Genomic DNA, 12,565 nt, shown 5'->3' on the forward strand with positions numbered 1-12,565 from the left:
TTTTTAATTTATATAAATTAAGCTCAAACATCACATAAATGACCAGAAAAGTTCTATGTCTGCCCTGAATGAATGTTCTCTATTTCTCATAGGCACAGTGTTGAGAGTGCTGGAAAACAGACCCAAAATCTCATCCTAAAGTGACTGAACTGTTATAATGATTGAATTGCTACTGCTGCTGCTATTGCCTTCTCTGAATGATTGAATTAATACAGTGCAAACTGAGTTCCCAGGCTCATAGGTTATTTGTTACAATGATGGCATTGATTGAGAAGGAACATAATCCTGAAAATTGAAATAGGAATATGTAGGAAGACTCTGACGAAGCTGGGAACATGCCCCTAAATTTTGATATCTTCTTTGCCAGTAGAAGTAGTCTCTCCACCCCACAGCAGAAGCAGCCTTTCCACCCTCATCTGAAATTAACCTTGAGATAGCTTCCATGCCAGATATGCTGATTCCCTCAGGATCCACCCCCACGACACCTCTTTCTTCTCCATCTATAACTAGACTCAAGTCCCAGCAGGCTCCTAAAGTACAGTGTGCGGCCCATGAGGATATACGCTACACGTCAAAGTAACTACTTGAGTTTTCTAATTTATACAGGCAAAATCTCAGGGAATTCATGTGGGAATGAATGTTAAAGATACAGAATAATCACGGAAAGAACAAAAAGTTAGATCAAGCCTAATCTATTGAATCTCTCCATCAAAGCAGATATTCTACAGTTGGTTGCGGCTCAGGGAGTTAGAAAGGGTTCTAAGAGTTTAGTTTGTTGGTTGGTTTAAATATGCACTAAAAAGTAGTCCAGAGTGAGTAAGCTAGAAATGCCAGACCTGCCTTGATTTACCGTAGAGGAAGGGATTCAAAGGTTTAGGGAGATTGGAGTCTTTGAATGGATTTGTCACCTAAGAACTACTCATCCCCCTTGGAAAGGTCCCAGAGCCACTTTATGTCCTCCCAAACTCATATGTTTTTGCAAGGGCTAACACCCCACCACCTCAGAATGTGACCTACTTGGATATAAGGTCTATACAGTTGAAATGAGGTCATTTAGATAGGCCCTAATCCAACATGACTGCATCCTTATAAAAGAAGAAGTATGAATGCAGAAATACATATAAAGGGATTTTGATATAAAGAGACACAAAGAGAAAGATAGTGAGCTGTAAGCCAGGAAGGGTGTCCTGGAATAGATCCTTCAGAAGGAACCAACCCAATGACACCTTGTTTTCAGACTTCTGGCCTCCAGATTTGTGAGACAATAAATTTCTGTTGTTTGAGCCACTCAGTTTGTGGGTACTTGATTATAGTGGCCCCAGCAAACTAATATAGTACTTTTCCAATAAATGCTATTTTAATTATTTTTATTACTATTGCATTTTGAAATGAATAGGATCACTGAACACCAGAAAAATTCATCAAAGGTCTTTTATGTGCCAAAAAAGCAACTGCCCAACCAGGGGCATTATGGAATTTAAGCTTAAAAGTACTACTTGTACACGTAGGAGTCTGTAAGCATTTCTTCCTCCATCGATTAATAGACAGCTTTTCAACTCAGCTCTTTTCTTACCTCCCTCTCAAGGCTATCTTACCAGGATATTTTGCTGGCCCAGTTTTTATTTATATCTATGTGTTAAAAAAAAAAAAATGACTACATCCTCAAGTTTTTGAAACTGTGGAGACAGAGCCCCATTAAAAGCGAGAAACTAGGGTTTATTACTCCACAAATTGGAATCACAGCATAGAAAATGTTTTAAAAATAAAATATTTCCAAGAGCCCTGATTGCCTCTCTTCTCCAATAAATGTTGAACAAGAGGCTACCAGTAACCACAAGATAAGCAAGGACAAATACAGGGGGTTCCAAAGTCTTAGTGAAGTTCTGAACTTTCATAAACTTGGGGAAAACAAATGTTACACATTTACAAACATATCATTTGAAAGGTTAATTATTTATATTGCTCTCATACTTGTTTTTCGGAGAAGGCAATGGCAACCCACTCCAGTACTCTTGCCTGGAAAATCCCATGAATGGAAGAGCCTAGTGGGCTGCAGCCCATGGGGTCGCTAAGAGTCGGACATGACTGAGCGACTTCACTTTCACTTTTCACTTTCATGCATTGGAGAAGGAAATGGCAACCCACTCCAGTGTTCTTGCCTGGAGAATCCCAGGGACGGGAGAGCCTGGTGAGCTGCCATCTATGGGGTCGCACAGAGTCAGACATGACTGAAGCGACTTAGCAGCAGCAGCAGCAGCAGCATACTTGTTTTTAAGTTTGAAGAATAAATTTTTAATTTCAAGTTTTTGTTTCAGTCACTCTGGCAGATGAAATTTTTTAAATAAGAAAATTTTGTTATTCAAGTTCACAGTTCTAAATGAGCACAAAAGAAATGGAAATAAGTGTTCAAATGTTGTCTCTCTCTTATATTCATAAGCATTTATACTTATGGAGTTTCTGAAACCTTAAAAGCTCACTCAGACTTTTGGAATACCCTGTTATTAATTCACTTATTTTCTTTTATGAGTCCTTTTCTCCAGTATGATCGTACAATTTTTGTTTTCATGGTAGGAAAATATTTGTTTTTCAGTTCTGAACGTAGCACATTCCAGCAGGTAGATTTTGTAGTTGCCAATTAAAAGACATTTTTCAGCAATGGTCCTGAATGATAAACCAGACTTTGTCTCTTTCTACAACACATCGAAGTGTATATCCATTAGAATTCCTCTCATATTCATCACCACACTGTAACCCTGGGACTTCACTGAATTTGTTTACATTTTATCTGTAACTATCACAGAGGGCCCCGTTAAAATCTAGGTAAAGAAAGACAATGTGAGGTTTCTTCCTTAAAGAATATTGCAAAACAGAGATCAAAGGCACAATTTTACTCCTCAGTCTGTGCAATCTAACTTAGTTTACAATTAAAGAATGATCTTAATTGTCGAACTTTTAAATTTTATTAAACGTTTGTGGCAATGCATCGAATGAATTCCAGACCTGTACAGGCAGCTGTTTGTAATTTGCATTTTTATCAGTTTTGAAAGAGCACAATGTACTTCTTGCATCTTATTTTCAGAATTTGCATTTTATCATCTTTGGCTATCCAGTATATAGTATGAAGTACTTGAGTATCTCATTCTTTGAATTTTCATTTTTGATTGTAAATCAGATGATTTCTGGCACTTTTCTCTTTTCTCATTTTTCTCTTCTCTCAACCTCCAGGTTTACTTGCTCCCATTTCTTCTTGGCTCTAATAATAAAATACAAAGCATATTTCAGTTATTTTCTTTCTCAGCATTCTTCAGGGTACAAACATTTTTCATTTCTTTTGTTAATTACGTCCCATAAATCTTAAGACAAAACAAAAATTAAGCTTGTTTTAATTCATAAATTTTCAGAACACCATTCAAGTTAATTCCATTTCTTTCGAAAGCTTACTGTGATTTGAATTTAGATGAAGGGAAGGATAGAAAGGAATAGAAATAATACTATACAGAAGGCTGCACCATGGGGCACCCAGAATGTAGAGAATGAATGTTCCCTTCTGCGCAGACAGGCACCTCCAGTCAACCAGCTATATCCCTATCAGAAAGGACATGTGGCCTCAAGGGAAGGCTGACAATGACATCTCTAATTGCCTTCAGCTCCTTTCCTAGATTCTCACAGACACATTTTCCTCTCCTCTTGCATTATCCTCAGAGTGTCCAAAAACATTTTCCCAAAGGGCTCCTCTCACCCATTTACACTTCTTTGGCCTTGGCTCTCAGATATTCCTCAGAGGAACAGACTAGTGGCAGCTTATGTTTTCTGCCTCCTCTCTCCACAGTCCATCTGTCCACTGGGAAATGCTGCAATCTCTCCACTGCACCCTAGCAGGAAGTGTAGGGGAGAATATGCAAACTAACCTTTCTCTCCCTATTGCGGGGAAAACAACAACAACTGGAAAGGGAAGTGTTTAGGGGTTACACATTACCCAGCCAAACCTTAGGCAAATGAGAAAACTAACTTTGTTAGAAGCCTATTTAATTTCTTGACTCTAAATTCCCATTCTGCCTGATGTCAAAAATTTATCTAGTCTTTCGCCTATAAACTTAGTCCAATTCAGTGGTTCCTTAGTTATTTCCCATGTATCTTTCAATCACATTCAAATTTGAAATTCTTTCCCAGGGTTGTTTTGTTTTGTTTTGTGTTTTCTTTCCCTCCCTTATGTTCCTGCTGTTTATCCTAATTTCTAGGGTTAGGACTGGGCTTCCCAGGTTGCGCTAATGGTAAAGAACCTACCCAGGCAGTGCAGGAAACATGAGAGATTTGTGTTGGATCCCTGGGTTGGGAAGAACCCCCAGAGGAGGGCATAGAAATCCACTCCAGTATTGTTGCCTGGAGAATCCCATGGACAGAGGAGCCTGGCGGGCTACAGTCCATAGGATCGCAAAGAGTCAGACATGACTGAGGTAACTTAGCACACATGCATGCAGGGTTGGGACTGGGGAGAGTGGCAGCTGCTGTGTGACAGTTAGGAAAAGAATGTCATCTCAACAGTCTTGGGTTTCAATGAGGCCTGGGTCCTATGCTGGGGAACAGTGCCCAGATAATATAGTCTAAGGTTTCTCAAACTTTAATGTGTATCCTAATCACCTGGAGAATCTTGTTAAAATGCAGATGCTGATTCAATAAGTCTGAGATGGAGATTCCATATTTCTAACAAGCTCCCAAGTCATTGCTGGTGGCCCTCAGACCATACTTCAAGTAACAAGGGTTTGATCAGTGGGTGATGGCCTGGTTTCTAATCAACTCCCTGGAAATCTGTTGTGATTCCAGCTGAGTCCTCCCCTGGAAGAGAACCCAACCACAAAGGCATCTTTTATCCCTTCAGTCCCAGCCAGGAGATTCTGTGTACATCCGTGAGTCCTCTCTCCCAGAAACTAACTCTCACTTGAAACTCACAGGAATATGTGATGCCCTCCCAAGCAATCTTGGAGCCTGGCAATCTCAAGAGGCTCTGTCTCCAGCCCTCTAGCATTAGACAGGTTTACCCTCCCTGCAACCACATCACCAGAGAGCATTGAGAAATTCTCTCCAAAGTTTTCCCCCCTAGGTTGCATCTGAGAAATGCACTGCAGGTCCTCTCTATGCTCTGATTCTTAAAAATTCAAGGGAAATTCTGTCATTGACTTTTCTCCCCACCCCTGAGCCCTGGTAGAGCTGGATGTGGTGGAAAATGAGGAGAGACTAGTACTGAGTAAGTTGGTTCCACAAAGTTTCTGTTCTCTTGCTGTCCGTTTTGCATACCTTCCTCCATACTCTCCAAATTTGAAAGAATAAAGCAGTTTTGTTAGCTTGCATTCCCCTGTCACATACAGGGATAGTACGTGTTTCATATTCTGAAGTGACCCCTCTTCCCTCCCAAACCTTTGGTGATTCATGTTTAACTATGTAGGAGAAGGCTGTTGGAATACAGGAGCTGTCACTGGGACAGGGGTGGAAACATCCCACCCACAAGAAAATCATGGGAGAGAAAGACGTGGCTTAACAATTGGTAGTTTTATTTAGGATTTTCACTGACTTTTCACCTCTTTTCTCACAAAATTAAGTGCAGCCCACATGAACTTAGTTCAGTTCAGTTGCTCAGTCATGTCTGACTCTTTGCGACCCCATGAATTGCAGCACACCAGGCCTCTCTTCCATCACCAACTCCCGGAGTCTACCCAAACCCTTGTCCATCGAGTTGGTGATGCCATCCAACCATCTCATCCTCTGTCGTCCCCTTCTCCTCCTGCCCACAATCCTACCCAGCATTAGGGTCTTTTCCAATGAGTCAACACTTCGCATGAGGTGGCCAAAGTATTGGAGTTTCAGCTTCAACATCAGTCCTTCCAATGAACACCCAGGATTGATCTCTTTTAGGATGGATTGATTGGATCTCCTTGCAGTCCAAGGGACTCTCAAGTATTCTCCAACACCACAGTTCAAAAGCATCAATTCTGCGGCGCTCAGCTTTCTTCACCGTCCAACTCTCACATCCATACATGACCACTGGAAAAACCATAGCCTTGACTAGATGAGCCTTTGTTGGCAAAGTAATGTCTCTGCTTTTAAATATACTATCTAGGTTGGCCATAACCTTTCTTCCAAGGAGTAAGCGTCTTTTAATTTCATGGCTGCAATCACCATCAGCAGTGATTTTGGAGCCCCCAAAAATAAAGTCTGACACTGTTTCCACTGTTTCCCCATCTATTTCCTATGAAGTGATGGGACCAGATGCCATGATCTTAATTTTCTGAACGTTGAGCTTTAAGCCAACTTTTTCACTCTCCTCCTTCACCTTCATCAAGAGGCTCTTTAGTTCTTCTTCACTCTCTGCCATAAGGGTGGTGTCATCCGCATATCTGAGGTTATTGATATTTCTCCCAGCAATCTTGATTCCAGCTTGTGTTTCTTCCAGCCCAGCGTTTCTCATGATGTGCTCTGCATATAAGTTAAATAAGCAGGGTGACAATATACAGCCTTGACGTACTCCTTTTCCTATTTGGAACCAGTTTGTTGTTCCATGTCCAGTTCTAACTGTCGCTTCCTGACCTGCATACAAGTTCCCAAGAGACAGGTCAGATGGTCTGGTATTCCCATCTCTTTCAGAATTTTCCACAGTTTATTGTGATCCACACAGTCCAAGGCTTTGGCATAGTCAATAAAGCAGAAATAGATGTTTTTCTGGAACTCTCTTGCTTTTTCAATGATCCAGCGGATATTGGCAATTTGATCTCTGGTTCCTCTCCCTTTTCTAAAACCAGCTTGAACATCTGGGAAGTTCACGGTTCACATATTGCTGAAGCCTGGCTTGGAGAATTTTGAGCATTACTTTACTAGCATGTGAGACGAGTGAACTTGAGATGAAACTTAAGATGAAATATAAACAAATAGCACTGCAGTAGCATTCTCTTGTAGTAACATATGATGAAGAGATGGGAAAAAAAGAAAAGCAATTGACTCCAGTATAAATATATATGAAACTGTTAGTTGCTCAGTCATGTCCAACTCTTTGTGACCCCCATGGGCTGCAGCCTGCCAGCCTCCTCCGTCCATGGAATTCTCCAGGCAAGAATACTGGAGTGGGTTGCCATTCTCTTCTCCAGGGGATCTTTCCAACCCAGGGATCGAACCCGGGTCTCCTGCATCACAGGCAGATTTTTTTTTACTGTCTGAGCCACTAGGGAAGACCTATAAATACATATACAGGTCTATATACTGCATCATAGTTGTAGTGAAGAGTTTATAGAGAAATACTGCTTTAGAAGATCCTGGCTTTTTATTTGGGGAAGTGTATAGTTTCTACTCTGGATGTGTTCTGATTTTTCTGAGAATCTCTTGTATAAGATTTGATGAATTTCAGATGATTCTGAAAGTTCTAGGCTACTGGTTTAGGTAGGAACTCTCCACCTAGGAATTTTTCTGAAAGTTTCAGGTTTCTAAGAACCCTGACTGAAACCAGGGTTATCCTGTGTGATCTTCCAAACCTACTGAGCCAGCCTCAGAATAAGCTGGGGTAAGACACCAAGCTTTTCAGTAAAAAAACCACATCTGGAACCCGGGGTTGGATCCGCTGTAAATCTTTACCCTCGGGAGGTCCCCAGAATCCCTACACCCTCCTAGGGCAAAGAGCACAAAACAGAGGCCATAGGCGCTCTGAACCTCCCAAGCTGGAAACTATGACTTAGGTGCCCTGTCAGCCTGTACTAGCCATTATATATTCACTAGCCAGGATACAGCAGGGCTTTAATATTTTGTGTCAAAATATGGTCTTATATATTGCTTTGTAGTTCAACAAAGAATGCATCTTAACAGATTATATAATTGCTGAAACTACTATGCTTCTGGCTAAGGAGAGAAATATATCAAAAGATTTCTGATAAAATAAAAATAATCAAAGAAAAACCCAATCAAAAAAGGTAATATTAAACCAACACAGCATTGTAAAGCAATTATCCTTCAATTAAATAAATAAATAAAAGGCAAAAAAAATTGCCAGTAGATGAGATCTCTACTAAACTCCAAGTAATTATATTCATATATATCATGAAAATTTTCCAAACTATGTTCCTTGAGCTTAAAACTTTTCATTCATTTTAGAGTTATATGATACATTAAAAAACCACTAGTAAATGTTTACCTGTATATATCTTTTCATTTTTTGAATATGTTTTTGAAAAAGGAATTCTTTTTCGCCATGCTGAACCATTATATGATGTTGACATATATTTATCTGAGAGAAAAAGGAAACAGGAATTAAATATTTTATAACGTTAAAATCATATTCCAGGCATATTTCAAAGTTATTGTCTCAGAGGTGAAGCTATTCTCTAAGTAATTCATTTTACCATTTCAAGGGTAAGGCATCAGGGATACAAGTGAGCTTATTAAGACCATTTAAGTTATCAATGACCATGGTTACACATCTTTTAATTGGCTGTTCAATTCCTCAAATAAGAATTGCTCCCACGAGGCTAAGCTAGAGAAAAGTATGATACATGTACGTGATCAAAATATTTCATTGTCTGGCTTTACTCTGATTTTACATATAATTCTGCTAATATTTGCAGAGCTAAAGAAAGGAAGGAGAGAAGGAAAGCAGGAAAGGAAGAAAGAAAGGTCTGAGGCCCCCTAAATACAAATCTAGACAATGGCATCTAACTGTCCGATAGTCACAGTATTCTTCACAAATGTCCACTCACAGTAAAATAATAATAAAATGATAATAGAAGTAAAGGGCTTTATTCTTGTCTGGGAAATCCTATGGACAGAGGATTCCAGTCCATGGTGTTGCAAAGAGTTGGACATGACTTAGCAACTAAACAACAACAACAGTAGAAAATATAAATAATCATGTATATAAATCCATACATGATTCTATCCTAAAACAAACAGAAGAAAAATAATTTAAAAGCTAGCTTCTACGTAAATTGTAAAAGGAGGACCAAAGAGAGACACCGAGTTTTTTACTTATGCTTCAAAAAGTATACAACAATCAGAACTCCACTAACTAGAGGCAAAAACAGGCAAATACAAACAAAATTACAGGGAATTGAGTGACCTTTTGTTAAATTGAGAAAACCAAAGCCTAGCTTTAAAAGAACCAAATTCATCTGAGACAAGGGATAGAAAAAGAAATCTGGTCCCTCCTCCCTCAAGGCCTTGTACTTCCGGACACATACACTATGACTTGGCCTATTACATGATGGAATGATTTAAAAGCAATCTGGACACGGGTGGGAGAGATGAGAGGTTGTCAAAAATACTGCAGTTAACCCCCAAACTAACCTTTTCAGAAAGTAATCATGAAGGCCTAAAGAAAAACCAAGGCACTAGCCAGAAAGTGATAATACAACAATGCAGTTGGTGGAACAAGAAAATGTCAACCATTCAAAAACAATCCTCAAGAGTGAAATAAAGCCATCCAGAGGGAACAAAGTGCAGTGCTCTGAGACAAAACTCTAGAGAGGGTCAGTGTCAAGCCATCTGCACCTAACACGTTCTCTCCAGCATCCTTTAAATCATGTGTACTCTTGCACATGGACAAAAATCCTCTCACTAGTTTTCTAAGATGTTATGGTGGTGATGGCCTGGAAAGAGAAGGGGGTGGGGAGCAGCTGAGATTAGTTGGACCATCAGGACATTCCACAGGGATGCGAATCACAGACATGAGTCAAGAGCCTATGTAAGTGTAGAACCTCACCTGAACAGAGGTTGAATTTGGGTTCCTTGTTAACATCAGCTTTATTGTGGGACCCATGTATAGGCCTGCCGTGGAGAGGTGCATTCAATGAGACAGTTCTGACAGCATCTCTCTGAACATGGATACAGGATGCATTCTCAGAATTTTTGTTTTTATTATTCCGATGGTAACTCATTTTATTTTTGGGATTTGAAGCCTGTACTGCTATAATAAAGGAAAGGGGAAAGGGAACAAGGGATAAAGCAAACTGGTTTCACACTTATAATTAATGCATTGCACTTTAAATGTTTAATAGCACGATGGAAGATAATGTAAGCTGAAAGAACTAGCTTTATAGGAATTGACATCTCAAATAACATGGTGCATGATAGTGACTTGCTTGTCGCCTAGAAAATATTATTTAATCTATTTTCAAATTATAATTCAGGAATACCAAATATATAGACACTTTACCTCTCCGCATCCCTGGGCCAGGAAAGTTCTTTGGTTCATCATATATCCATTTTCTTTTTTTCACACCTTTAAAATGAGGCTTCCTTACTGGCTGGACATCATTCACTTAAAGAAGATACAAATTTTTACAGTTTTTAAGGAGATGCTTTCATCTGAAAATTACTGTAGGTGATAATTACATATCTGTGCATTCACATGTCAAGCAAGGGAGAAAAAAATGCACCACCCTAACACTTTACTTTCTAGAACAAAGGGTGATTTATTTTTAAGTACCAAAAAAATTCTATCTTGATTTTTCTCATCAAACTGATTGATGAGAAAACTTTCAATAAGTAACATTCCTTTGGAGGAAAAATGCTTTTCCTCCAAAGGAATACGTGGATCCTTTTAAAAGAATATAAAATTACAATCCAAATATAATTATATATCTCATTATAATGTTATTTTTAGTAGTTTTAGAACTGTCATTGTGAACATAAATCTTTCTTTACTTTTTAAGCCAAAACTGCTACTCTTAAGAAGTTGGATTAGTGTAAAATACTTTTAGTGAATATTACCTTATTGTTCTAAGTTGGGGTCATGGATAGGTTGGTGAAACAAGACTCAATAATCAAAATTTGTAAGAGCTAATATTACTAAATTATTCACTTCTTGCTTGCTTGTTTTTACATGGAAAATTTTATATGCAGGCTCAATTTTCCAAGAATTTCTAAGATACATTTCTCCAGAGTAAAAATGAACATCAAAATCACTATGTAGATTACATTAGCTCTCTATAGTGGGCTGATAAATCTCTCTTTGCCCTAGCTCCCATATTCAGCTTAAGCAGGAAGCCTTCAGTGAACCCCTGATTCACTACCTCCTCTCCAAACATCATGCTCCATCCTAATTCTCATGCTCCCCTTCCTAGAATTTGGAAACTATATTCTTCACAAGTGTCACTGAACTAAGCTCCTCTGAGATAAACCATCATGGTTCTCTTCGTTGCCCAGCTGGGGTTGAAGAATATTACAGGGGTTCAATAAATGAAATAAGGAAAAGGAAAGGAGGGAGGGAAAGAAGATTCATGAGTCTTGATTGTATCAAGAGAAGAGGCTTAGAGTACTAAATGGCAAGGAGAGGTGAAATCAAGAAAAATAATCTGAAAGATAAGTAAAAAAATCTGCCAATGAATCCCACCACAGGTTAAATTTAAAATGTCGTACTAATGAATCTTCCAAGAACGTAGTATTATATTATCAATTTTAATCTCTAAATTAAACTAATGGGAATGTATTTAATTTACTAGGACCTACATCACAATTCATTGTCAGAGTTAGTAGAAGACTATTGTGTCTTTAATTCTTAATCCTGAATAATTTTCAAACCATCCTTTTTTCTTTCTTTTTAAAAATTCTATTTCAAATAAGCAAAACAAATCCATGATAAGACAAATATATCTAAGGCCAAAAAGTGATAGAGCTAATGTCTCACTTGAAGAGAGGTCCTCTCTGCACTTCATACTGATATTCTCAGTAGCATTTAATACATGCGTTGTAGGTACTAGTCGGGTAGTTAGGGAACGCTTTGGATGAGGGCTGTCCTTGTTATCTTTTAAAGCAAATTAAGAAAATAAAATGTCAGTATTAGTAAAAAAAAAAAAAAAAAAGAAGTATTTCTGTTGGTATTTCACTTTGCAAGCATTATATGATGGGTATACCTCTTTAAAAAATATATATGCATATTAATTTTTAGAATCCACCATTGAAATTCCCTAGTTAGCACATTGAGTCCTCCAAATCTGTCAGTATCAAAACATTAAATATTTGAAACACAGCCATTATCTTCAATAGGCAAATATGTATTTGTGGCAATATTTTTAATACATCCATACAAATTTTTTTCAAAAGGGTTAACAATTTTATATCAAATGTGCCAATCCAAAAAAATTACTGATTTCATTTATTTATTTGGCTGTCCTGGCCTTAGTAGCAGTGCATGGGATCTTTGAAGCAGCATATGGGATCTAGTTCCCTGACCAGGGATCGAACCCAAGCCCCCTGCATTGGGAGCATGGAGTCTTAGAGACTGGACCATCTAGGAAGTTCCAAGTGTGCCAATTTAAACCAAGGATAAAGAAATATCTGTAAAACACTTCACTTGTTCTAAGCTCTGGAGCAGAACAATCCAACAGAGTTTTCTACAATGATGGAAACAGTCTAAATCTGTGCCATCTGAAATGATAGCCACTGGTCACATGTGAATAGTGAGCACATGCAATATGGCTAGTGCAACTGAAAAGCTGAATTTTAAAATTTTATTCAATTTTCATTAACTTCAATGTAAACAGCCACATGTGAATGATGGCTACCCTTATATGCATAGTTAGAGGTGTGTTTTTTG

The 12,565-nt window shown here is 38.5% G+C and overlaps 1 protein-coding gene across 50 annotated transcripts in view; it reads right to left on the reverse strand.

The window, feature by feature from the left end:
* Positions 1–2,941: 2,941 nt before the first annotated feature.
* C4H12orf50 (chromosome 4 C12orf50 homolog) overlaps positions 2,942–12,565 on the reverse strand; it is a 34,353-nt gene continuing 24,729 nt past the window's right edge. For 20 of the 50 annotated variants that reach the window (XM_081592088.1, XM_081592072.1, XM_081592090.1 and 17 more), the window contains 5 exons: positions 11,657–11,773; positions 10,184–10,288; positions 9,731–9,934; positions 8,168–8,260; positions 2,942–3,253 (listed from right to left, as the gene is read on the reverse strand). In XM_081592088.1, coding sequence (XP_081448214.1) covers positions 3,228–3,253; positions 8,168–8,260; positions 9,731–9,934; positions 10,184–10,288; positions 11,657–11,773 — 545 coding nt within the window. In that variant the 3' untranslated portion in view covers positions 2,942–3,227. The remainder of the gene's footprint in view (positions 3,254–8,167; positions 8,261–9,730; positions 9,935–10,183; positions 10,289–11,656; positions 11,774–12,565) is intronic. The other 30 variants (XM_081592094.1, XM_081592080.1, XM_081592068.1 and 27 more) reach the window with 3 other exon arrangements.

Source organism: Giraffa tippelskirchi, chromosome 4, assembly GCF_054371585.1.
Source record: "Giraffa tippelskirchi isolate mGirTip1 chromosome 4, T2T-mGirTip1v1.2.pri, whole genome shotgun sequence".
Taxonomy (NCBI): domain Eukaryota; kingdom Metazoa; phylum Chordata; class Mammalia; order Artiodactyla; family Giraffidae; genus Giraffa; species Giraffa tippelskirchi.